Raw genomic sequence first — 24,250 nt, 5'->3', positions numbered from 1 at the left:
AGATGAAATCAGGTTAAGGTAAGTAAAACAAGGAGGAAGCAGCCATTCAGGCATGGAATGGAAAGGGAATTGAAAGACTAGTTTTCAAATTTGTGTCTGCATAAGAATCATTTGGGCTTCCTATTAGAAATGTAGATTCCCAGGCTTCAGCTCCAGGAATTGAGATGAATTTGGGATCCAAGAATTAGGTCTTTTTGTTCTGTTTTAGTAAACTTTTAGAATGATTTTAGGTTTACAGACAAGTTGCAAAGATATATCCGTTTTGCCCTAATATTAACATATTATCATAGCACATTTGTTAAACTAAGAAGTCAACATTAACGCACTACTGTTAACTCCAGACTTCATTTGGATTTCACCAGATTTTCCACTGATGTTCTTTATCTGTTCTAGGATTCCGCGTTGCATTTAGAGAAGCTTCATTTCTTACAGGGACTTTCAGCCCATGAGAGGCAGGTGGTCTGGAGACCACATCTTGAGAAACACTAGGACATGTCAAGGGCTGAGGAAGGTCAAATTGCCCCATCCTCACCACCATCCTGGTGGTGGGGGTGTTGGATATAGAAATTTGATTTGAAGAGTTGGGATGGAATCCTCTCCCTTAGATGAGAGGGGTTACCTTAAGAAGTGAGGCATCTATTCCTAATGCCAGATGAAATGAGTTTTGGAGTTTGGAAGGTGGGGTTGCTGCCTAGCCTGAGGAGATACATCTAGGGATGTGGGCAGATCAGGGGAGTGAGTGCAGCAAATTGGGAACAACTACTTTGTGGGAACACAGGAGGGCTCAAGTAGTTGATTAAAGGGGATTACAAGGGGCCAGTTAGCCCGTGAGCCATAGAAATCCTGTATTTCCTGGAACCTGGTGATAGTGTTTTAGAAATGGCTCATAGTAGTAACCAACATCAAGCACTGCCACATTGGACACGAGCAGAGAGTCAAAGGGTGAAGCTGAGATGACCTTGTTGAGAGAGGGCAGTGGGAGGTGGACAAAACACTGATGCCCTGCGTTTGGAAGAGTCGGTTCCCACAGTGAGGAGATAAAGGGCCACCATCTGGGGAGCTAGAAGTAAAGGTCAGTAGAATTGAGAACGGTAAGATGAAGGAATAGATGTTGTAAGAAAAAGCTAGCAGAGTAATTTGAGGTCTTGAAGTAGAGATCGACATATTCTTGAGGACCTTAGGTTCTGAGGCTGTCACTGACTTTCTCTAATCACATTCAAATTATTTAGCTGCCCTCACAGCAGTTAAGTAATCACCTAACCTGTTCCTTTTTTTTTTTTTTTTTTTTCTTTAAAGAACATTCACCTCTTTTCATTTGACTCTGGATTTCTCTTAATTTCTATACTACTTCACTTTCCTGGTTCTTTCTGCATGTTAGCGATCCTAAACCATAAACTGGTATTCATAACATTTCTTTCACATGAAGTACATGTTATCTCATCTGCCAAACCCATTTAAAACGGACTAGTGGAAATTGCCTCAGAAGCCAAACAGATTGCACCTGTGTACAAGGGACCAGGTGTCTCTGAAGGGCTCCTAGATCTTTTGTATTCTTGCTGGCACGGTGTCAGGCTGGCCAGGCTGGTGAGTGGCTAACAGTTAAGATTTTAGGTGATCTAATCCTTAACTTGATAGATGCTGGGTGTAATCTACAGATTCTGCATAGAAATTAGCACTTACCCCTGGGAGAGCCCCTACCAGCTGTCAAGTGCTTTACCAAATAGCTCTATACTCAAGAATGCGGCTTCTGGGTGAGGGAACAGTCGTAGTCATTTTACATGTGGTTAGAGAGAAGTCTTGGGTGATGAAAGATTTTAGCTAACCTACACGCTATAGGTAAACATTTCCAAAAACATTGCATAACCTGAATACAGAGTGAATTGTTTTCCAGTAAATACTGGCTTCAGCATTTTTCAAAAATCAAGGAATGGTATATTTTATAGAATGGGAAAACTAAGAAATGAAATTTGACCTGTTGTAAAACTAGGATTTAGTGCTGTTGAATTTCAAGAATGGGCATACAGGGTACATTAGGAGTAAATGTGAAAGCATAGGGTCATGATGGAATCTGATACAGGGTGGAAAAAATTTCTCTTAACCAGAAACACTGGGCCCTAAGAAGTTGTCTTAGGGTCAACCACATGAATTTAACATACAAAAATGGCAATTTAATTTGGTTCAAACATACATTTCAAACTTTTGTCTTTTCCTTGTAAAGAATAAAGTTCAGTTCACGGTATACCAGAGTTAAAATTGCACAGATGTCAGTATTCCAATAGAGAAAAATAATTTTTCTTAAAAAGCGAAAAAATAAAATTTGAGTTCAGGTAGTCAGATATTCTTTTATAGTCTTACTACTTTAGGGAACAAACCCTTCCTCGGTATAAAAATCTGGAAAAACATGCCATAGTTGCCACCCTATTAATAACTAGTTTCCAAGCCCCATATTTGTTGGAGAACCTACTTTGTGATGTTTAAATTTTTACCTTAAGTTGCCTCAATTTCCCATTTATTAAAATGGCTGTATTGCCTCTAGAATTAAAGCTGAAGGGGAAAAGCAATTTTTAGCGATTCCCCTTATTCTACCAACTTGTTCTTGAAGCTACAGTCATGCCCAATGTTCCTACCCCCAATTTTTTTTTTTTCAAACCTTCGACCACTCGAGATATGTCAGCATTTCTGCTTAGTAACTGGCATATTACTACGCGGTGCAAACTATTGATATAAACAGTGACTTGTGATCGATTTTTTTTCCCTTCTGTACTAAATCAGATCATTTCTCCTCATCAGCAACTTAACAAGAACAAAGTTAAAGATGTGACCTTAGGAAGGTAACTAAGGTGGAGGAAATACTACGGCAATACTATCAGGACTGATGGAATATTGCTCAAGTGCAGTGGCTAGGGTCTAAAAGAAACTTGAGAGATCTGGTATATTTCCAACTGAATGTTAAGTGAAATAGCATGTTAAAGTCAAATTACGTGGCTTGTTTAAAAGTCACCCTCTTAACAGCAACCACAATTCTACTGCTTCCTGTTCTTCCATTTTCTTTCCTGTTCAATTGCTTGAAACCCTCAAACAACAAGTTCTGATTCTACAGTATTCCTGTAATTCCTTTCTCTGTGGATTTACCTACTTTTATCTTTCAATGTGCATTTCCATCTTGGCACCATAACAAACAATTCAAAAATGCCATCTAATGCATTATGCCACTGAGCACTGTAGCCAGTGATTTTAAGTGGACTAGATTATCTTCAGGTTGAAAAGAGCGTAAGCTGAAGAAATAAATGTCTACATCTTAACTAAAGGCAGGGGTCAAAACAACTTATGAATGGTTAGTTGGAAAATGCTTTAAGGCCCGACTATCAGAGCTGACTGAAAACATTTGAGTTAGGCAGAGTTGTAATGTTATGTGAACAGTGAGAAGTGTTACAAACACAGTAGCCATATATTTTAATTAAAACAGAGTTTATTAGCTTTTCTTTTAATATAAACATGAGGAAGAAAAACCACATAAGTTGTAGCATTCTTTTCAAAATAAAACTGCAATCAGTACTTGAATTTCCAAGCTCCAAACTCCATAAACAATATTTTTTGAGGTGGTAGATTGTAGTATTTTATATACCATAATTTATCATTTATGTCTCTGTCCCTTAAAAATGATGGAACCTGCAGCACTCAGTATAATGTGAAGCCTTGCTATAAAGAGAGAAAGTACTTCTGGCCCAGAAATGCTTTGTTTACAGGCAAAATTCCTAGGATTACATTTGAGAAGGTAGGAGGAGAAAGATTTCACATAGTTGAGAACACTTTTTTTTTTTTTTTTTTTTTAATATTTCAAGTTTAGGTGACATCGTTACCAATCTCCAAAAAGACTGATTACTGGACCTCCCTGCCTTTTAAAGCCTGAGGTAAGGGTTCCTAAGGTTTATATGTTTCCTCTTACATAGAACTTGAAGTGAGACACCTACAGCCAGGTTAACACACAGGATAGAAAAGCTGTTTCGTATCACTTACTCTCCTGTCACTACTACTAGGGTCCAGTTCTTTTCAATTTATTACATGTGAATTAACACTGTTGTTCATAATTCCTTCACCAAATCTAGAAAAAAGAAACTTAGGTGATCAAGCAGGTAAGCAGCCCAGCCTTGCAAAGGACTATTTTAAAAAGAGGAGGGGAGGTATCCCCTCAAGTCTTAGTGCAATTTTAAGCTTTGATACTTGTAGAAGTATAAATGCCACAAACTTACGAAACATCATTTGAAAGTTTAATCGAATTTCTTCTAAACTCATTTAGTTTTGTAAATTTTAAACGTTAAGCGTTTATTGTTTTATTTTTTATTTTTTAAAATTTATGTATTTATTTATTTATGGCTGTGTTGGGTCTTCGTTTCTGTGCGAGGGCTTTCTCTAGTTGTGGCAAGTGGGGGCCACTCTTCATCGCGGTGCGCGGGCCTCTCATTATCGCGGCCTCTCTTGTTGCGGAGCACAGGCTCCAGACGCGCAGGCTCAGTAATTGTGGCTCACGGGCCTTCCCAAGCCAGGGCTCGAACCTGTGTCCCCAACAAGAGAGCCTGCGACAGTGAGAGGCCCGCGCACCGCGATGAAGAGTGGCCCCCGCTTGCCACAACTAGAGAAAGCCCTCACACAGAAACGACCCAACACGCCATTAAATAAATTAATTCATTTAAAAAAATAAAAAATAAAAAAATAAAAGCTTAATGTTTAAAATGTACAAAAGTAAATGAGTTTAGAAGAAATTCGATTAAAGTTTCAAGTGATGTTTTGCCAGTCTAGCATTTATACTTCTGCGACACTGTTCTGGAGTATCCAAGCACACTATATTAAAGCTTAAAATTGTTCTAAGACTTTTGGGACACCTTCTATTTCATCACCGGCTTGTTAATTACTGGACCACCATGTTGGCTGGAATTATGAAAATATCCTTTAACACAAGTACATAACAAAGAGGAAAATCATCACAAAATCAGAAGCACCATTATAGTTAACAAGAAATGCAGCACGGACCCAATAGAAGGAAATAACCTACTTTCTCTGTTTATGATCGCAAACATGCTAATATGCTAATAAGTACTGCCTGCAAAGAATTTGGATGACATGTGTTATTCAGCAGCTTTTTGGTTTAAATTGATTGCCAATAATGACTAGCAGCTTCAATGATATAGTAGGGAGGAAGAACCCTGCAAAACCTAACGATGCTACAACAGTCTGTTCCGAAGTTTGGCTTTATGAGTTGTTAGGAGTCCCATGTTTTTTTTTTGTTTTTTTTTTTGTGTTTTTTTTCTTTTTTGTTTTTTTTTGTTTTTTTTTCTTTTTTGTTTTTTTGTTTTTTTTTCTTTTTTTGTTTTTTTACTTTTTTTTTTTTTTGGAGTCCCATTTTTTGATGGTAATACTGCACTGATTCTAAAGGAATATGCAGCAGTATGGGACAGTGAGGTAAGAAAAACATAGAAGTTATATAGCTAGTGTCTTTAAAGTCTAAAAATTTAAACTATTAATTAAAAAACCTCACATAGCTCACAGCTATCAGATATCTGTGCGTGGATTGGGAGCAGATATCTGTGCGTGGATTGGGAGCTTTTAGCTTTGGAGTGGTTTTTGTAACTCTGTTTACAATAAAAAGGACAGAAGAGCGTGTTACATTGACGAGGTCCCGTTCTTTCCTATGAGCATAATCTTCGCTTGTCCATGAGTCTCTTGAATTCAATGTCTTTCTTTAAGGTGAAAATACTAACTTTGCTGGTTTCTGAGCAGGAGAGGTGATATTTCTCCAGTCTTTGTTTCGAGGGGTTTATGATGTTACAACCCCTCACTTCTCCCTTAAGAGAGGATGGCATTGGAGCGCCGAATACCAATGAAATGATCAGCGCTGAAAGACCTTCTCATAGCAGCTCTACACACGTCTTTGTATTTGTCGTCACACAATCTGGAAATGGCCTAGGAAAGTCAATCAGGTAGAACATAGGTATAATTAGGGGGGAAAAAAATGTTCGGACCTTAAAAAAACAAAAAAAGCATCATTGATAAGCCACACATCTCCATTCGTTTAGATAAGTTCATAGTTACTGCTACTTTGGATAGCTGATATCTACACTAACTGACAGTTCCCTAAGGTAATAACCTTTAAGGGCTATGATTAGATTGCTGGGGCAAGGGGTAACTTGCCCTAATAACTTAGAGTTACTTAAAAATTGGGTTCCTAATGATAGGCTCCTAATAGCAATATCATCTGTTACCTACACACGTGATCCTTAAACGTAATGGACATACACTTGGGCAAAATCAGTGTTTACTCAGCTATTCAACTTCTCTTCAGTTTTCATTAGTTATTACATACTCTAAGAAAATTTTAATCAGGTAGGTATGTGCTGAAGGTAGGAGAGGTCTAATGACAAGCGCTGAAAGGTGCTATTTCACTTGCACATAAATTATGGTAGAAAAACATCTTATTCTAAAGTACCACCAAGGTACCACAGAAAGTATCAATTTTAAATGTGTTCATTTCAGTTGTGAATTTTGCTGTATACCCACCAAAAATCATAAGCCATAAGTATTACGTTGTTCCATGTACGTTACCATTTATATTAAAAACTCATGTACTTTCTACATCCAGTATCTGAATCCACATTATACCTTCCAAGTATAGGTCTCTCAGGTTAGCCACGGATGCTTTGTCTAATAAACTCATGGGACTGAACTGTGATACACACACACACACACACACACACACATACACACACACACACACACACGAACTGCAAGCTGAGTAAAAAACAGTTAAGAGGGAATTCCCTGCTGGCGCAGTGGTTAAGAATCCGCCTGCCAATGCAGGGGACACGGATTTGGGCCCTGGTCCGGGAAGATCCCACATGCCGAGGAGCAACTAAGCCCGTGCGCCACAACTACTGACCCTGCGCTCTAGAGCCCGTGCTCTGCAACAAGGGCAGCCACTGCAATGAGAAGCCTGCGCACCGCAATGAAGAGCAGCCCCCGCCCGCCGCAGCTAGAGAAAGCCCGCGTGCAGCAGCGAAGACCCAATGCAGCCATAAATAAATAAATACATTTATTTATTTATTAAAAATATCAAGACAGTAGAAATAGTCCAAAACATCAATTATTAAAAAAAAAACAGACAGTTAAGAGTGGTAAGTAGATTCTGTAGGTACATCTGATTAGGGATACAATTTTAAGAAATTATTCATGTATGGTTATATGTAAGTGTAGAGGTTCAAATGGAAAACCATTAAGAACAGATTAAATATGATTGAAAGTATTCTGAATTATGGTTACAGAAGAGACAATTTTTTTTTTTATAATGTGGGATCCCTGTATAAACCATAAAAGACACAGGAAATATGATGCCAACGGGTCAATAAGCTCTTCAAACTGTTAACAGCTTTCCATTTTCCTAATCACTGCTTAATATAATTTAGCTACAGGTGTGGCTTCGGTGGCTGACAGAAAACCCCAGTTAGTGATTTCACAGCCTTACCTCTAAGTTCTGTGCTCTTTCTTTGCTAAGAGGAGTGAATAGAACATTCAGGTTGTTGTCATCTGCTAAGGAGCGAAGGTCAAAGTAGTATTTGGCATACACACTGAAAGGAACATTAATATTAAACTGAAGTAGCTCCACGAAGTGCCTTTCCATCTCATTCCTGGGGGAGGAGGAGAAGACAAAACCAACACAGGACAATTTTAGTCAACTGGGCTATCTTCAAAAATACCATTCTGAGCTACTAGGATGGCTCTAAATACTGTTTTGAAACCAATAATGGCTACCCAGCTGGATTAATACCCTAATGTGCAAACAAGGTACAGCTATTTGTGGTCCTTTCTGCGTCCCAGCACTTTGAGTCTGGGACAAGGGGGAAGAGGTCATGGCCCTCTTATGCACTCATGCTGCTGACTCAGGGGCTCATTCTTCAGAGTTCCATTAGTGCAGCTGTACGATTCATGCTCCACACTCACTCACGAGGCCCCGCTCTAGTGATCAGTTGAAAGGAATGATGTATGCTGTTTATTAGCTCTGAAGAACTTGCAGACATTTTCACCGGGCTGATGACAGGAAGGGGCTTACTGAAGTAGAGACGAGCCAACAAAAGGAGTGGGCACATCACCACGGCAACAAATGGATCCATCGAGAGCCACTGCTATTATCTCTGAGGGGGGAAAACTCTTGAGGCAACAAGGATTCATCTCAAGTAAATAAATAAATAAGCTACATTCGATGGGAAAGGGAATCCCCCCACCCCCACCCCCACCCCGTGCATGGGGCTGTGTCAAAGGGCATAATGCAAGTTTCTGTTCACCTTAAAACCTTACTAGGGTGAGTTGTCGTCACCATGACAGGACAGGATGCACTTTTTAAGCTTAGGAAGGCAGTAAGATTATGTCTCAGCTAGACTAAACCCACTTTACGATACGACCTCTGATAGAGCAGTTGTTGCCCCCGGTGTTAGGAGAGCAGCCCAGAATGTTCAGACCTACCGCCCCTTGCCAGGACAGACTGCACACGCCCACAGAGGGCGAATTCAATGAAGTGGGAAAGTAGAGTGCTGGGAGCAGGCTTCTGCTATATGACCATATCCAGCCATTTGCTTGCCAAATGTTTAAGTAAATAAATATAAAGTTAGAGTAAATCTTACCACTTTTCACAGCAATCACTTTAGAGAGTTGATTAGATAAAAATGATAAATACCCAAACAAACATGCAAGTGGCTTATTTTACAATACATTTGGTTTCTTGGTTTTCAAGTGTTAATATTTTATCCATTGGATAAATCAACAAATGCTCCATGTTCTCCTGTATGGAGAGCAGAGTATGAGCAGAAATGAGGTTTCTCATTTGTTGAACTTTAAACCTAACTGAACCTACTTCCAAAATTAATTTCCTGTTCATACGGCCAGAAGTCTATAGAAATGTAAATCAGATAATGTTTTGATAATCAGCTAATCAGGACTTAATTTACTACAGGAATAAATGCACTTCACTATCCCTTTTATATTTTCTCCACTAATACATTTTAATTGTGTGGAAATACAGTACTTCATAGGATTAACATGTCTATTAATAGAGCTTTAATCACTGAAGAAAAGCATTATGCCTACAGAATATGCATCTTCTGTGTTTTTTGCTGTTTGTAAATGGCTAGGTGGCTGAAGAGCCTACCACTTACAGGCGCAGCAAACTGTCTGAACAGCAGCTGCTCAGTTTAACTTACTCTTTTGAAGGGAAATATATATTTAACAAGACACAGAGATGTTAGAAAGTTTTAAGGAAAAGCTGATAGACAGCAATTTTTCAATTCAGACTCAAAATGAGACCATTACAAATAGTAGTCAACAGCAGAGGGATGAAACAAATGTGTATTAAACACTTTGTTGTAATGCTTTCCAACTCCCAAAGATCATAAACAAAAGCAGCCTATTATAAACATAACTCCTGGTGATTCTCCGTTCTACACAGAAAAGCGTTGTTTAGAATTAGTTTCTTCATAGCTGGACAGTGCCGCCAATGCTCCTGGGCTCAATGTCTATGAACACCCACACGTTTCCCTGCATGTTCTCGGATGTTGTACCTGGAACCAGAGCCCCAGTCAGCTCAGCTGCAGATTCTGAGAAAATTTCAGCTGCCATCATGGCAGGGATGGTGTTCACGATTACAAATTTTCCTTCCTTCAAGGGACCAGTTCAAAGACTGATGATAGTGTTGGTCAACGTCACTTTAGTTTCTGCAACTTCCAAAAGTACTTCTATTCATTTCAAATTCATTATCTGCTGTTCCACTGTTTGCTAAGATTGCTACCAGCAATATCACCACGACCACCTGGTTTACATGATCACCAAAGTGGGCATTTTCACCAAAAGCCACTTTGACAGCTACTGACAGTCACTGGTCCCTTCTCTTAGTCACAGCTTTCCTCGCTTCAGCTGTAAATATGCACTTTGGTAATTGTGAATTATCTAGGGTAAGGGGCAAAGGTAACAAAAACAAACTCTTGCCCCTGCCTGCCATCTTGATCGGCCGCTGCTGTCCAATATAATCAAGAGGTGTCCTTTCACATTTTCCTGAATGCCACCCACAAAGACAGGTTCACTGTCAAGCGGGCACTTCGAGAGTCTGCTGGAATTACCTCTCTGGCTCATCCTGCTTCCCACCCTTGGGGCCCTTCACCAGAGCCAGATTGGAAGCCTGGCGTTTCATGCCAATGTGAGCGTGCCATCTGTGAGGAGAACCTGCCTAGTTAACTCAAGGCCCCACAAAGTGCCGCTGTGTTTGCTGAGTGCCCTGGGTGAGGCCCCAGGGACGCTTCCCGGACGACCTGAGAGGTAGGTGTTTCCTAGCTCAGCAGACTTTAGGGGAGGAGACAGGAACACAGGGATCTGAAACCTTTATATGTGGCTACCTGTACATCATAGTTTCTGTAACAACAGAACCTCAGATAAAAAGGAGAAAAAGACCAGCAAAAGCAAATACACAATGTGTGACTCAGGTTGAAATTATAACCTGTCAGTAGTCTAGAGGCCCTAAGACCTTAACAGTGGCCACTTGCTTCAAAGACCAGGCATGTGCCCCTTAAAAATGGACTGGACCTGGTAGACAGCTTTAAGAAAGCTGTCAAGTTACTTACTGTACCATGTTGCTCTGGTAGTGAGCTTGTAAAATGTTTGGCAAAAACCACCAGAAAAATAATTTCAATTTCTCAAGCAGAATATTACAACAATAACACATCAAGACCTACCAATGAATGAGGGGAAATACAAATTGTTATACTACAGCTAGATAGAAAGAAGGCTGTAATTTTATGTCTATTTCAGCTCTCTGCACAAGGTAACCTTTCTTAAAATGTAACATTTCTTAAAAATGTAAACTTTATGAGAGCAAATGAGGTATTGGAAAATGGTTAGAAAGTTCACGGTAACCTTACAAACTCACATGTCCTCAACTGTAACGTCCTTGAGGATCTGGCAGTCGTCCACATTCCATACAGCCCGATCGTCCCAAAACTCGGAGGCAAGAAGAATGGCTCCCAAAACAATTCTTTTCCAGTTAGTGGGGCAAATGTCGATCTCAGCATAAGTTAAAAGCCTTTCTAAGTAAACCTGCAAAAGTAGAGCACTGATCTTTGATTTTCGTTCAGTTTAAGTGCTGTGATAAGAATTGTTAGGAATGACAGATTTCATCTCTTTTTGACACCCCTTTTATTCCTAGGTTCTACAAAGACTTTGCTCAGCCAAGCCAAGGCCAGAGGCCAGGTCACAGTTGTAAGTCAGATATTTCTGTGAGTCTGATATTTCTACTCTGCCCGTGTGAATTTCCAACCCAATTTTGGTCACAGGAATGAAAGGACATCTCAGCAAAGGGCATTCTAAAGACACGCATTGTATTATTACCTTCCCACTTGTCAAGGGCAGCACATACAGCCCAGTGTCGACTTCAACTGTTCAGTAAATGCTTGAGTGCCTATCACGTGCAATGTTAACTACAAGACTGGTGGTGGTTGCATGGCGATTTTACATAACGCTTGAGTGTGTAAAATTCTGGTAAGACTGAGCACATCTTTACCTTCTCTTCAGAGTCAGTCACCAGTCCTTTTGTGGCATGAACTTGAAGATAAAAACTGGTGGTCAAGAGAGCCTCCCAGTGGCTGCTGCGTGGCACAGCAGGACAGGCAGTACAAAGGGGCTTTACAACTGTCAAGTATTCCCATATTTTAGTGCCTTTTGAAGGAACACACATGCATACAAAGGGTAGTCCTTTTCATAGCCCCAATTTTTCACATCTCCATTATCATTTCATTATTCATTTCTGTCTTACATAATCTGCAGCTTAGTCAATTCTTTTGGTTTTAAGGTGGGAAGACCTGCCTGTGTCTGTATCCCTGGGGCTCCTCTAAACCTGCCGGTTTGTGAGATGATTTCACGGTTTCTTTTACATGTATCAAATGTCTACCCTACAAAGAACTGGATGGAGTTAACAGCTGAGCAAAGATTAGAGAGGTAAGCTGTGATTTGTTGTTACCTCTGTAGAAGAGTGTATATGCCATTTGACAAAAAGAAAAATGTCCAGTTTGAAAGAGTCTGTTTACTCTCTGAAGGGTTATCAGATTGACAGCTCAGATTCGCCCATGCCCTCCAAACTCTACTGTGTTTTCAAAGACGGGTATTGAGATTATATGTTCTTAGTGAAATTCGGCTCCCATTCCCCAAAGAACTCAGCACTCTCTAGTACCCTAAGAACGACTCTCCCCGCAAGGTTCAACTCTCTACTTTATGGGACTCATCAGAGGCACTGAAACGACACTGGCAATCTCTCAACTTCCTCTCACCTTTGTACTGGCAAACTTGGTACACGTGCTGATATTCATTTATCCCACTTGCCCTCCTGTCTCGGAGGAAGCGAGATTTCTTTCTTTTCACTGAAGCTAACTCTCCTATGAATGAAGTTGATCCCACCTCACTTCTGCAGAGCACTGTGCCCACAGTTAGTCTCCTTTTGAACAACTTCTCCCTGTCAGAGGCTTCCTCCAGTGTGAATGCTTCCATGTCCCCAGCCTGTCCCCCACTGCCCCTAGACGGCGTCCTCAGGCCTGAGGCCAGCTCCTCATCTCCCATCCTCTCCTTAACCCACTTCAGTCAGCCTCCTGCTGCTACCACTCTACAGAGACTACTCTTGCCGTGGTCACCGGTGCCTTCACACAAACAACCCAGAGCTCTTCGTCCCAGAGCTCCACTCCCCAGGCCTTCCCTCATAAATGAAAGAGCACTGCCACACGCCCAGTCGCTGAGACCAAAAACCTGCACTTGAGTGTATCCTGCTCCAATCTGTTAGGACTTCTTGTTATCTCTACCTTCACTGGTACCCTGACCGCTTTTCTGTCTGTCACTTCTGACTTGTATCGCTGCCACTGCCTAACTTCTCTGCCTCCCAACAGACTACAGTCTGTTCTCCCCAAAGCAGCCAGGAGAGCCTCTTCAATTAAGAGTACTTTATGCGCCTGCTCCAGATCTGCCAGAGGCTTCCCATCAAACAAATACCTTCTTCCCGTGGCCTGCAAGTTACGAGGCCCTGTGCGGTACGGCCTTGTCCTTCCGTGACCTCATCACCTATGCTCTTTCCCTCATTCCCCGCTCGGATCACAATGGCCACCTTGCTTTTCCTTGAACACACAGAACAAGTTCCTGTCTCAGAGCCTTGCACTTGTCCCCTCTGCCCGTAATGCCAGCGTACCTGATCTTCCTCAGTTCAGCCAGGTCCTGGGTTCAAACATTACCTCTTTAAAGAGGCTCTTCCTGAGCTTTCTAGTAAGCCCCTCTAATCACTTTATCCCTTTACCTTGCTTTCTCTTCATGGTTTTTACCACCACTTGAAATAGTCATCTTTTAAAAAACACTCATTAAAAAAAAACACTTATACTTTGCTATACACCTGAAACTAACACAACACTGTAAATCAACTGTACTGTGATAAAAAAAAAAAAAAAAAAAAAATTTACGTCTTCCACACTTGCTCCATAAAGGCGAGAACTTTATTTATCCAACTTGTTCTCTCCTCCACCCCCCACATGTAGAAAAGTGACACAGAGTAGGTATTCAGTGACATGGTATTTATGACATGAGCAACTTCTTGGTAGCATTTAGCGTTTGGACCATACTCTCCTTCTTGAACCTCTCCTGGTGTCTCTTAGGGTTCTCTGCTGGGTTTCCTACCACTGTAGCCACTCCTCTGGGGATCTGTCCCTTAAGTGCTGACAGTCCCTAGTAGGATCTATCTTCTACCCACTTTTTATTTTACATACTTTCTCTGCATTTTAACAGCTACACTTAATTCCCTCCCTCTAGCTCAGATTCATGCTCCAATCCCATATATTCAAATGATTACTAGACACTGCCATTCTGCTGTCTCGCAGGTACATCAAGCTTAACTTGGCTACAAAGAAATGCCCCTCTTCCAACCCAAATACTCTCCTTCCTGCATTTCCTAGCTCTCCATATGCAAGCACCATTCCTGCCTCTCTCAAGCATGTGCTAAGCACTCCAAGTGGCCTGTAGCGCCAAGAAAAGGCCTGTGTCTGATCCAGTACCCACTGAGGGGTCTCTTTTCAAAAGGACAAGCCTCCTGTCCTAAATTCTGCCTTGATAGGAGCAGGCAGTGAGTGGCCTAAGTATTCCTTCCCTGCAGACCACGCAGCTGACTTTCCCCCCTACAGGTTTGCTATAGGGAGGAGTAAAACAATCCCAACTACCTCTCACTTGAATATGATTTATTATTCAAATGATAAAATCTTACCATAGGAATTAGGAATGGATGACAAAAAGGTCCTTACACAGCTGTAGCTTAGCAGGCTAACTAGAGTAAAGCCTTCTGAAGTCCTACTGGCACCCTAGTCCTGGGCAACTTCACATGCAGGCAATAAGAGGACAGCAGGGATGGTTAACACCATTATCCATTATCCAAGGAACAGAGAACTGAGGGCAGTAGTTCTCAGTCAGGACACACATCAGAACTGCCTAGGCAGTGCAGTCTGGGACTCAGCTTCAAACTGCCCGGAACCTGTTTCTGCCTGTGGACCAGAGCGCTCAGTGATTGCCCCGCCCCACCACCACCACACGCGTCGTCTGTGTGTGCGTGTGTGCACTGTGCGTGCGTGTGTCCCCTCAGGTGTGGAAGGAGAAACCAGAAATCTCTCCTGCTGCCTTTAATAGCAATTGTTTTGTGATGAGAAAAACAATGGCAACGTTTTAAATCATAATGATGATTAAAGCTCAAATGTGTATACTTTACTTTCTTTTGATAGGTTTCTCTTAATAAAGTTCTAATGATCGTTTCAGGAACCTACTTTCATTTGGGAAAAACAGGACCATACCATGTGTACAAGACAGAAATTTCTACAGATGCTTTATGAAAGAAAAAATATCTTACCAAAGTTACTACTGCACCTTCAGCAGTTAGCTGTGCGGCACTAGAAAGAGTATGAACAAATCCGTAAATGAATTTGTGTTCAGGATCATGCTCGAAGTATTCCTCTGGAATCTTTTCTCGCTGAAGGGAGAAAAAATGCAATTTAAGTATCCACGGAAGAAAAATACTTAAAAGTACCCTTAAGATAGCAGTCTTCACACTTGGGCCCACGTGCCCCTTAAAATAATTCTGATTGGGTGACATGTCTTGTAGTCTTTTAAATCTAAACAATGGGATCCTAAAATACCACAGTGATCCAGTACTCACCACCATTCATTAAAGAAAAATACAGGCACAACCGCAGAAAATTTATGTATTTCCACGTTCCTCCCCACAGAATTCTAACCAAATGTAAACTATTGGGTTGGCCAAAAAGTTCATTTGGTTTTAAGTAAAAATAAAAGACACAGTTTTCATTTTCACCAAGCATTTTATTGAACAATATATTCACTAACCAAACAAACTTTTTGGCCAACCCAATACTTTTAGGCTCAAAAGTCTTGCTGATCACCATATGTCATACTTTTCTGTAGTCAACTTTGAAAACACATTTCCAGTGTCCTGTAACCATAAGGCTCTAAGAATGTGCTGTCCTGTACAGCAGTCGCCAGCCACGTGTGGCCACAGAGCACCCGGAGAAGTGAATTTTAAAACTTTGTCATTTTAATTCGTTTAAAATGTAAACAGTTTTCTAATTTTCTTCTTAGAGGCCTTATCATATTAGGTTTATTTACAAATATTTATATTGTTTGATGCTATGGAACATCATCCTTTAAAAAGATACATTTTCTGTTACTTGGGTATGTTTACTTACCTGCTCACTATTCACACAAAGTGCAACTCGGTTCATATCCATCAACCCCTTATACAACACGCCTTCGGGAAAATGACTAGACACAACATGGCGTGGGGAAGAAGACTTAAAGGAAGATGAATTTGACTTCGAGCTGGAGGAAGTAATTTTCTTCTAGTAATTAATTTCAAAGCAAATCAGCATGAAATAAACACAACTGTATAAGAGAAAAATACCACTTCAATAAAACTGACACTTACTGTGAGTGGATGTAATCTCTCATCAAAAATATCCAAGGATCTATCTGCAACTCTATAAAATAAGAATGTGCATTTAAAAAATTAATTCAGGACTTACTATCTTAGTAAAATATCGGCTAGGAGTAGAGAGAGGGGTAGAGGAAGCTTAACCGTCAACGAAGCAAACAGTTTTATAAATTCTTCTCCTGGATTCCACCCTTAGAAAGGTTTCCTGACCTATTTTTACTCAGCACATCAAGTTCTGTGAAACCTTTTCTACAACAACCAGCCAGAGTTGCCTCTATAAGCACTGACCCTCCCTAACAGGCAATGCTAGTAAACCAATATATTTTCACCCCTCTAACCTCACACTGGAATATGCAAGAACATTTTATGAAGCAGTGGTGGTGGGCAATAAATTCTTCTCACTTCAATCAATGTGAATATGAGATTCATGGTTTTTTCCCGTTTTTTTCTCTTTAGTTCTTTATATCCTTATTGTGTATTTCTTCTTGTCTCTTTTAAATAGTTTGAGTTAAAAATGTAATTGTCTTTTTATTTTAAAAGAAACCAGGCTTTTTAATTTAAAATTTCACCACACTAATACACTGCGCTCATTTGAACAGCGGTTCTCTAAATGTGGTCTGCAGGCCTCTGGGATTCTCCCCTATCCCCTCCTTCAGGAGGCCCAAGAGGTCAAAACTGCTTTTATAAGAATACTAAGACACTACCTGCCCTTCACATTGTGTGACATTTGCTATGGATGTATAAAAGCAAAAGTGGGTAAAACTGCTGGTTTCTGAGCATGAATCAAGGCAGTGGTACCAAACTGAATTAGAAGTCATTCAATTATTCACTGCCACTTGCAGTTAAAAAATCTGCTTGAAGAACATCCTTGATAAAAGAGTAAAAATTAATAGTGTTCTTAAACCTTGGTCCTTCTTTTTAATATTCTGAATAAGTGGAAAGTATGCATTAAGCACTTTTACATACTGAAATATGGCTGTGTTAAGGAAAAGCACTTGTGACTTGGCGGTAAGTCATTTTTTTCATAGAACACCATCTTTATTTGAAACACTTTTTTCATCGAACACCATCGTTATTTGAATGTACAACTGACACAGTCATTCTTTCAAAAATGAACAAAGTGAGCCTGTCACTTCAAGGAAAATAACTCTAAAGTTATTTGTTGCCAATGATAAAATTCAAGCCATCAAGCTAAAAATATCAGGAGTTTTGGAAAACTTCTACCTTCGATTGTGAACTTGACAACTTCTCAACACTTAAAAGACTTTTCTGGTAAGACTGGTGGTGATACTAACAAAAGTGAGTTTTTGACACTGTCTAAAGAAATGTGAACCAATACTTTCCAAATGACCAATGTATAATATTATAAAGTCAGGTACAGGTAAAAAGATCTACTCAGTATGCATGACAGATCAATGGGTATTAATTTAACATAGTATTTATTACAAGTTCATTGATATGATTTAGAATTCCATTTTAACTAATTTAAGAAACTAGCACATGCAGACTTTTGGTACAGTATCAAAGAATATACCAAATTATCTGAAGGCTTTAAAAATACACCTTTTTCCAACTATATATCTGCAAGCGGCTGGATCTTCTTCATATTGTTTCTTCAAAACAAATGACTGAAGACAGAATAGATATGAGAATCAGCTGTCTTCTATTGAGGAGATACTTTTCTCTCAATATTTTTTGTTGTGGAAAATAGTTATTTTTCATTAAAAAAAATGATTTATGTTGAACACTGGGGTTCCCAATCAGGGGTGATTTCGTCCCCCAGGGGACTTCTGGCCATGGCTGGAGACAGTTTTGGTTGTCGTAATGTGGAGGGAAGAAGGTGCTACTGGCATCTAGTGAGTAGAGGCCAAGGGTGCTGCTATATATCCTATAACACACAGGACGACACCCCACAACAAAGCATTATCTAGCTCAAAATTTCAGTAGTGCTAAGGCACACCCTGTTTTAATATACAATGAATTTAATTTTTTAAATTCTCAATTTCAATTTCTAATACAGTAAATTATCAATATAACCCATATAAACAAATACTCTTTGGGATGCTCAGTAACCTAAGAATTAAGGGTCCTAAGAGAAAAATAAATGATTCACTTCTATATTGTAATAAAAGCACTCTAATAATAAAAGCTTATGCCAGTAACATCTATAGTTATTACCTAACACTAAACTTGATACCTTGTAAATTAATTAGCTGGAATAACAAGATAGGTTTCAAAAGAGCTCACCTGTTCTTGATGTGGTAATATATTGCTAAGGTCATACTGTGGAGGAAAAAAAATACATTGTCATTACTGATTTTTATCATATCAGGCCTGAAGACATTTTTAAAAAGGGGTTAGCAAGGAGGGAAGACCTTCCAGAGGCCCAGTGGCCCCGAAATCCTCGAATTCAGAACAGTACCACATGGGTGCTTTCCCCCTTGTTTTAGGTTCTTCAGCTTTTAGCAAAATTAGGAGACCCAAAATGCTAGATATGCTGTTAGAAGGCATGTTTTGGTTGATTATTATAATATATAAATTATTACATATGTCCCCTGTCATTTGTCCTTCTACCCACAAAACCTTCTGTCCTGTACAAGTTATATCTATCTATACACATGCTTAAATTTAAGCCATATAGTAGTTTGTGTGTGGGGGTGTGTGTGGGGGTGTGGTTTTTTTGTTAGCCCCTGCATTTCAGTTGATTTAGTTTGCTATCCACCTACCCATCCGTTTTCCATTATTTCCCTAAAAGTAAATAATAAAAGTGCTCTATACCAAAATGATTTCAAATCACTTTTACATAATTATTAGAAAATTTAATAGCAAAATTTTATAGCCACAAAACTGATGATAGGTCTAGCTATCCTGAAATAAGCAGTGCTAATAAGACAGCATAATACTACACAGTATCCTATTAATGACAGGTATTTCCAAATTATTTTAAATAAAGTATTAACGAACAGATAGATACAAGTCCTTAGGTAGTCTTTTTTAAGTTACTATATTCCTAAGTTATTCACAGATGTTGTATATTAGGCAACAAAGGGGTTCTCTGGTTAAGTTATATGCTCCCCTTTGTTCTCAGTGTCTAAAATGAAACTCAAAATAATTGAGGGAAGGCAAATCTGAATTTTAGAATAGGTCTATAGAATCTTAGCACTTGTATAAAGGCCTGTAACACCGTTAGCATCAAAGATGGATACTTCTATAGTGCTTCCAAGTTTCATCTTCAAATTGATTTTAAAATCACAGCATTAGAAGTTTTATGATGGAAAGGACCACTGAACCGTAGATGACATTTAATTAAACCACCCATTTTACAGATAAGGGAACCAAGGCTTAAAACTGACTTACCTAAGGTCCCACTAATTATCAGAAGCAGTTCTCTTTCTCCTGCCCTCTAACCAAATAGTGGCTCCCAAGCTCAGCTGCACACTGGGATCATCTGAGAAGCTTTAAAAACTGCCTGGCTTCTGCTTCAAGATGTTCTGATTTAACCGGCACTGGGTATGACTTGGGCATCAGGACTGTTTTTAAAGATCCCCAGATGACTGCAGCGTGCAGCAAAGTTTAGGGATGAATGAGTTAGGGTTAAGATCGGAGAATCACTCGGGATGCTTTTGTCCATATAATCATGCTTCACATCATTCCCCATCTTGTCAACAGGTGTGTGTGCGTGGGTGAGAGAGAGAGAGACAGACAGACAGACACACAGACACTGTGTCTTGGAGGCGGGGGCAGGCGGGTGGACTTTGTGCATCCAGAAACATATATCTTGAAAAGTTGCATAAGTGATTCTAATAAGGCTCACCTACCCCACTGAGAACAGCTACCCCACTGAAAACTAACCCCATGATAAACATTTTCAAAATCATTCCTAAAAGCCAATTGGCCCTATTAATTTTCTCAGTAAACCTTTATTTCACCAATAATGAATGTGATGAATGATCATTTCTAAAACTTCATGAGAGCAAATTAAAATTTACTGTACTTCCAAAAATTAGACTAGGTCGGGAAAAAAAAGGATGAAACCTTCTTGTCTGAGCAAGGTAAATCTTTTTTTTTTTTTTTAATTTTATTTAATTTTACTTAATTTGGGATGCATGGGATCTTTGTTACTGCGCGCGGGCTTTCTCTAGTTGCCAAGAGCGGGGGCTGCTCTTTGTCGTGGTGCGCGGCCTTCTCACTGTGGTGGCTTCTCTTGTTGCACGGCACGGGCTCTAGGTGCGTGGGCTTCAGTAGTTGCACACGGGCTCAGTAGTTGTGGCTCGCGGGCTCTACGGCACAGGCTCAGTAGTTGTGGCGCACGGGTTTAATTGCTCTGCGGCATGTGGGATCTTCCCAGACCAGGGCTCGAACCTGTGTCACCTGCGTTGGCAGGCAGATTCTTAAACCACTACACCACCAGGGAAGTCCCTGAGCAAGGTTTACTTTCAAAGTACTTTTGAATTATATACTGGACATCAGACTCTTTTGAATTCAAAAGAAGCTGCGACTCTAGCCAAAGTAGAGTGGTTTTTGTACCCACAGATTCAGTGTCTTGGCTGAAGAAAAACATTGAGTGATTATGTGATAAGTGCCCAAACTCAGGACTTTAGAGATGGGGCTCAGTTTTTGCTGAAACATGACTTGACTGCAACTATTATTGTAAGCAAGAGAGGAAAGTTACATTATTATGACTGTGAACTTGCTGTCTTTAATTAAAGTAGAAGTTACTGAGAATTTAAATAGCTAAAAAAAAAGCTGGCACATTAAAAACCAATTAAAAATACAATTAGCTTATAAAATTAAGACAACAAATAAAATTAAGGATAAGGACATTAATATTTTCAAATAGCATTTCCCAAACTGTGTTCTGGAAAATCAACATTCATATCCTAAGGAGATGTTAATGTTTCGTGGACAACCGCGAGGGAGGAGGCAAGAAGCTCTGCATCCCGTTTGGTTTTTTTCTCTTAAATAAGCTTGAAAGGTTCATCATTAGGGTGTTTTGAAAGTGCATCTCCAATTGTGGACTATGAGGTGCTCCCAGAAATTAAAGAATAGTTTCCATCATCATGACACTGTTCGTGTCTCCTTAAGTATAAGCCTGACCACAGCCATGTTTCCGAAACCTCACCTCTTTTATTGTTCTCTGCTGTGAGTGATACAGTGTGTTGGAGATATATATATATAAACAAAACTTAAATGTGTCTATTAAGTTAAAACCTCAGTTGAACAAATTTCATCTACAAAGAAATTAAGCTTGAGTGTGTATTTCTTAAGACTGGTTTGATATATTCTCCCCCTCTTTGGGGGACAGGAAGGAGAAGTAAAATTTCATACAGAAAGAGTGCAGGAAAAAAAAAAAAGCACAGTGGGATAAATCTGACAAACTCCAATTAAATTTAAATGCAGATTCGCTTTGGTGCCAGTAGGGGACAAGCTGTTCCTTCTTCTAAGAGCAGCTTCCAAAGTAGTGCACGTTGTTTGAGGACTACAACTCATACAGTAATAATTGTCTCTAGAAACAGCCAATCAAAAGCACCTCTCTTTCTCACTGTGTTCAACAATGGCTTAGCAACAGAAACGCGTCAAATAAAGATTTATACTTTTTCTGGGATTTCTTATTTGCTAACTGACTTTCCCTTCTATCATGCGCTCTAAGATTAAAATGGAAACTGAAAATTCATATTTAGGTCCTTGAAATCAATCTATAGTTGACACCAGTTTTTTAACCTGATCACTGAAAAGGACAATTCAAATGAATGAACTTATGTATGGCTAGGATGCTTTTAGCGATAAGGGGGTCTGTCACTCAGCCCTTGGCAACCTACTTGTACTCACCATTTTACTGTGGTTCTAAGATTAGGCTGGCTGACCGTGCTGTCATCTAGAAATATTGTTGAGCATGAGCTATACTTTTTAGTAAGCTGCCCTGGAGATACCTGAAGGGGAAGGGAAATAGAAGAAAATGTCACAGTAAGTTAAACCTATCAAGTGTGTGTTTTTCCTCGGTTAAAATGTCAAACGATAAAGCATTAAGATTTTTCTTACACTCCATGAACTGCCTGAGTGTGATATCATGTGCAGCTCTATGGGAAACCTCTATACTCTGACTTCCACAGACGAGCTTTGAGAAATGGGTTATAAAATGCTGCCTTGATATAGTACCTATAATCAAACCTGGCAAGCACCTATTATAAATTACCTTTATAATAATGTAAAAAGTTTAGAATAAGATTTCAGGGTTTTTTCCTTAAGCAATGAAATGCAGCTGAGATTTCCTATTTCTATTCATTTACTACAATAAAACGTAATGCTTTATATAATACCGATGTAGGAGCATTTCACTGCAGTAAATGAACACCAATAATAAATGTTCAGGAGACAGTGTGACGAAACAAACGTTTTCCAATCAGAGGCTGGGCATGCCAGGGCTGCTCTATCACTAAAAAGCTGGGGGCCATAAGTCTCTCTGGGCCTCAATTTCCTTATCTGGAGGACAAAAAGGTACTGCTTAAAGATTCTCTCGCATCCAAAAAAAACGGATAAAACAACTCTGAGAATTTAACTTCTCACTTCATGTTTAAGTAAGACTGCCATTACATTACTCAAGTGAGAACCTCAGAGAATACTTGCCATTCATTTCAAAATTGTACTAATTCTGTTCTACGTGTTATTTGACACTCCTGCCTCACCCATGCTGCTCTCTGCCTGCAATGCCTTTTTCTTCCTCCTGTCCCAGCAAGCTTGACCCCATCTGCCTCTAGGATCCCTTTGCCAGCAGGCACACCACAAAACTTCTCACTTTCTGCACACTCACACATCTAATTTACCAACTGTTCCATGGTCTCAGCTGCTTGCATAGTACCACCCTCTTAAGTAAACAAGCTTCTCCAGGTTAGGAAGATTCTTCTCCTACCTCCAGCTACTGAGCACAGAATCTGGGACAAATTAGGATTCGACAAGTGTTTGAGAAATTATTTAAGATCAGTTACAACTGGAGGTAAATCTTACTAAAGGTACAAATTCGTGAGAATTTATCTACAGTGGTGTTGGATAGGTGACAAAGAACTTTTTGAGACCCTCTAGAGAATGAACTATCTTTAAAACACTTTAGAAGTATCCATTTATTTGTGAAGAGCCCATGAACACGGCAATAGTCAAATACTAAAATGGCCTAAACTATGTTAGGACAACTCTGTTCCTTAAAGTAAGGCCAATAACCAAATCCCAATCACTGAAAGCCACTGGAAGGAAGAGTAGCATTCTTTAATACCACAGAATACGAACAATTTTAAAGCTGGGTTTTGGTTTTGGTTTTTGTTTGTTTACTAATTCAGATGAGCCTTCCTTCCTCCTATTAATATAAAATAGTTTTCACCATGCTGTCACACTCTCCCATCAATGTCCTGCACAAATACATGAAAGGTGAGGCAGGGAGAAAATCTAGTTGATGCTTTTTAAAATACAGAGCATTTAAATAAAAATTGCCAGTATCCAATAATCAGAAATATCCAAATGGCATATATAAAACACCATTTTGCTTGTTTCAGATGCTTTATGCAAAGCCACTTATTCCTTATTAACAAAAAGTTCTAGATGTAACATATTTGAAACAGTATCACTATTTGGAAGACTAATTTCTCCTTCAAGCTAGAAATGTTTTAAACTAAAACTCTGATATGGTCCTTAAGCTATTTGGTTAATGTGTAATTTTAGAATCTCAAAAAACAGATACAGCATGAAAAATGAAAATTCACTCATTCAAATACTTTGATTCTAAACGAAGCAGGTTATCTTTTAAGGTCACTACTATTAGGGTATAATATGACATACACTACACGTAATAAAAGTCAATTCTGACCAAAAATCTATATATATGAGGGGAATAAAAATAGTAAGGAAATGTACCAAAATATAGACTAGTTGGTAGAGCTTTGGGTGCTATTTATCCTGTTTTCCTCTATTAAAAACTTTTTTTTCTATTATGAATGTATATTGATTTGTCTTTGGAAATATTACTGCTAAAACATTTAAAATTTTTAATTAGATGTGCTCTATAATCCTATGGGGGCTCATTTAAGTTGTATCAGCAACTTACAGTCTACTGGCTCGATCCTACAAAAGAAACACTTCCACAGGCCTACTCCTGAAACTATTCAAACTTTCCAGCATCTAGTGTTCACTAAAGGATGGCAGAATTGAAGCCTCTGAGCAAAG

At 39.4% G+C, this 24,250-nt stretch overlaps 1 protein-coding gene across 1 annotated transcript in view; it reads right to left on the bottom strand.

Moving 5' to 3' along the window:
- Nucleotides 1–5,049: 5,049 nt before the first annotated feature.
- The window catches only part of LOC309662495 (cyclin-Y-like protein 1), a gene marked incomplete at its 5' end in the record, with an annotated part of 34,311 nt that continues 15,110 nt past the window's right edge, over nt 5,050–24,250 (bottom strand). Inside the window, 7 exons of the mRNA XM_082465254.1 lie at nt 5,050–5,958; nt 7,514–7,676; nt 10,958–11,124; nt 14,945–15,064; nt 16,037–16,088; nt 18,290–18,325; nt 21,872–21,972. Coding sequence (XP_082321380.1) covers nt 5,842–5,958; nt 7,514–7,676; nt 10,958–11,124; nt 14,945–15,064; nt 16,037–16,088; nt 18,290–18,325; nt 21,872–21,972 — 756 coding nt within the window. The 3' untranslated portion in view covers nt 5,050–5,841. The remainder of the gene's footprint in view (nt 5,959–7,513; nt 7,677–10,957; nt 11,125–14,944; nt 15,065–16,036; nt 16,089–18,289; nt 18,326–21,871; nt 21,973–24,250) is intronic.

The sequence above is a fragment of the Balaenoptera physalus genome (assembly GCF_965194825.1).
Source record: "Balaenoptera physalus genome assembly, chromosome: 6".
NCBI lineage: Eukaryota > Metazoa > Chordata > Mammalia > Artiodactyla > Balaenopteridae > Balaenoptera > Balaenoptera physalus.
This window is presented reverse-complemented; position numbering and strand designations above follow the sequence as displayed.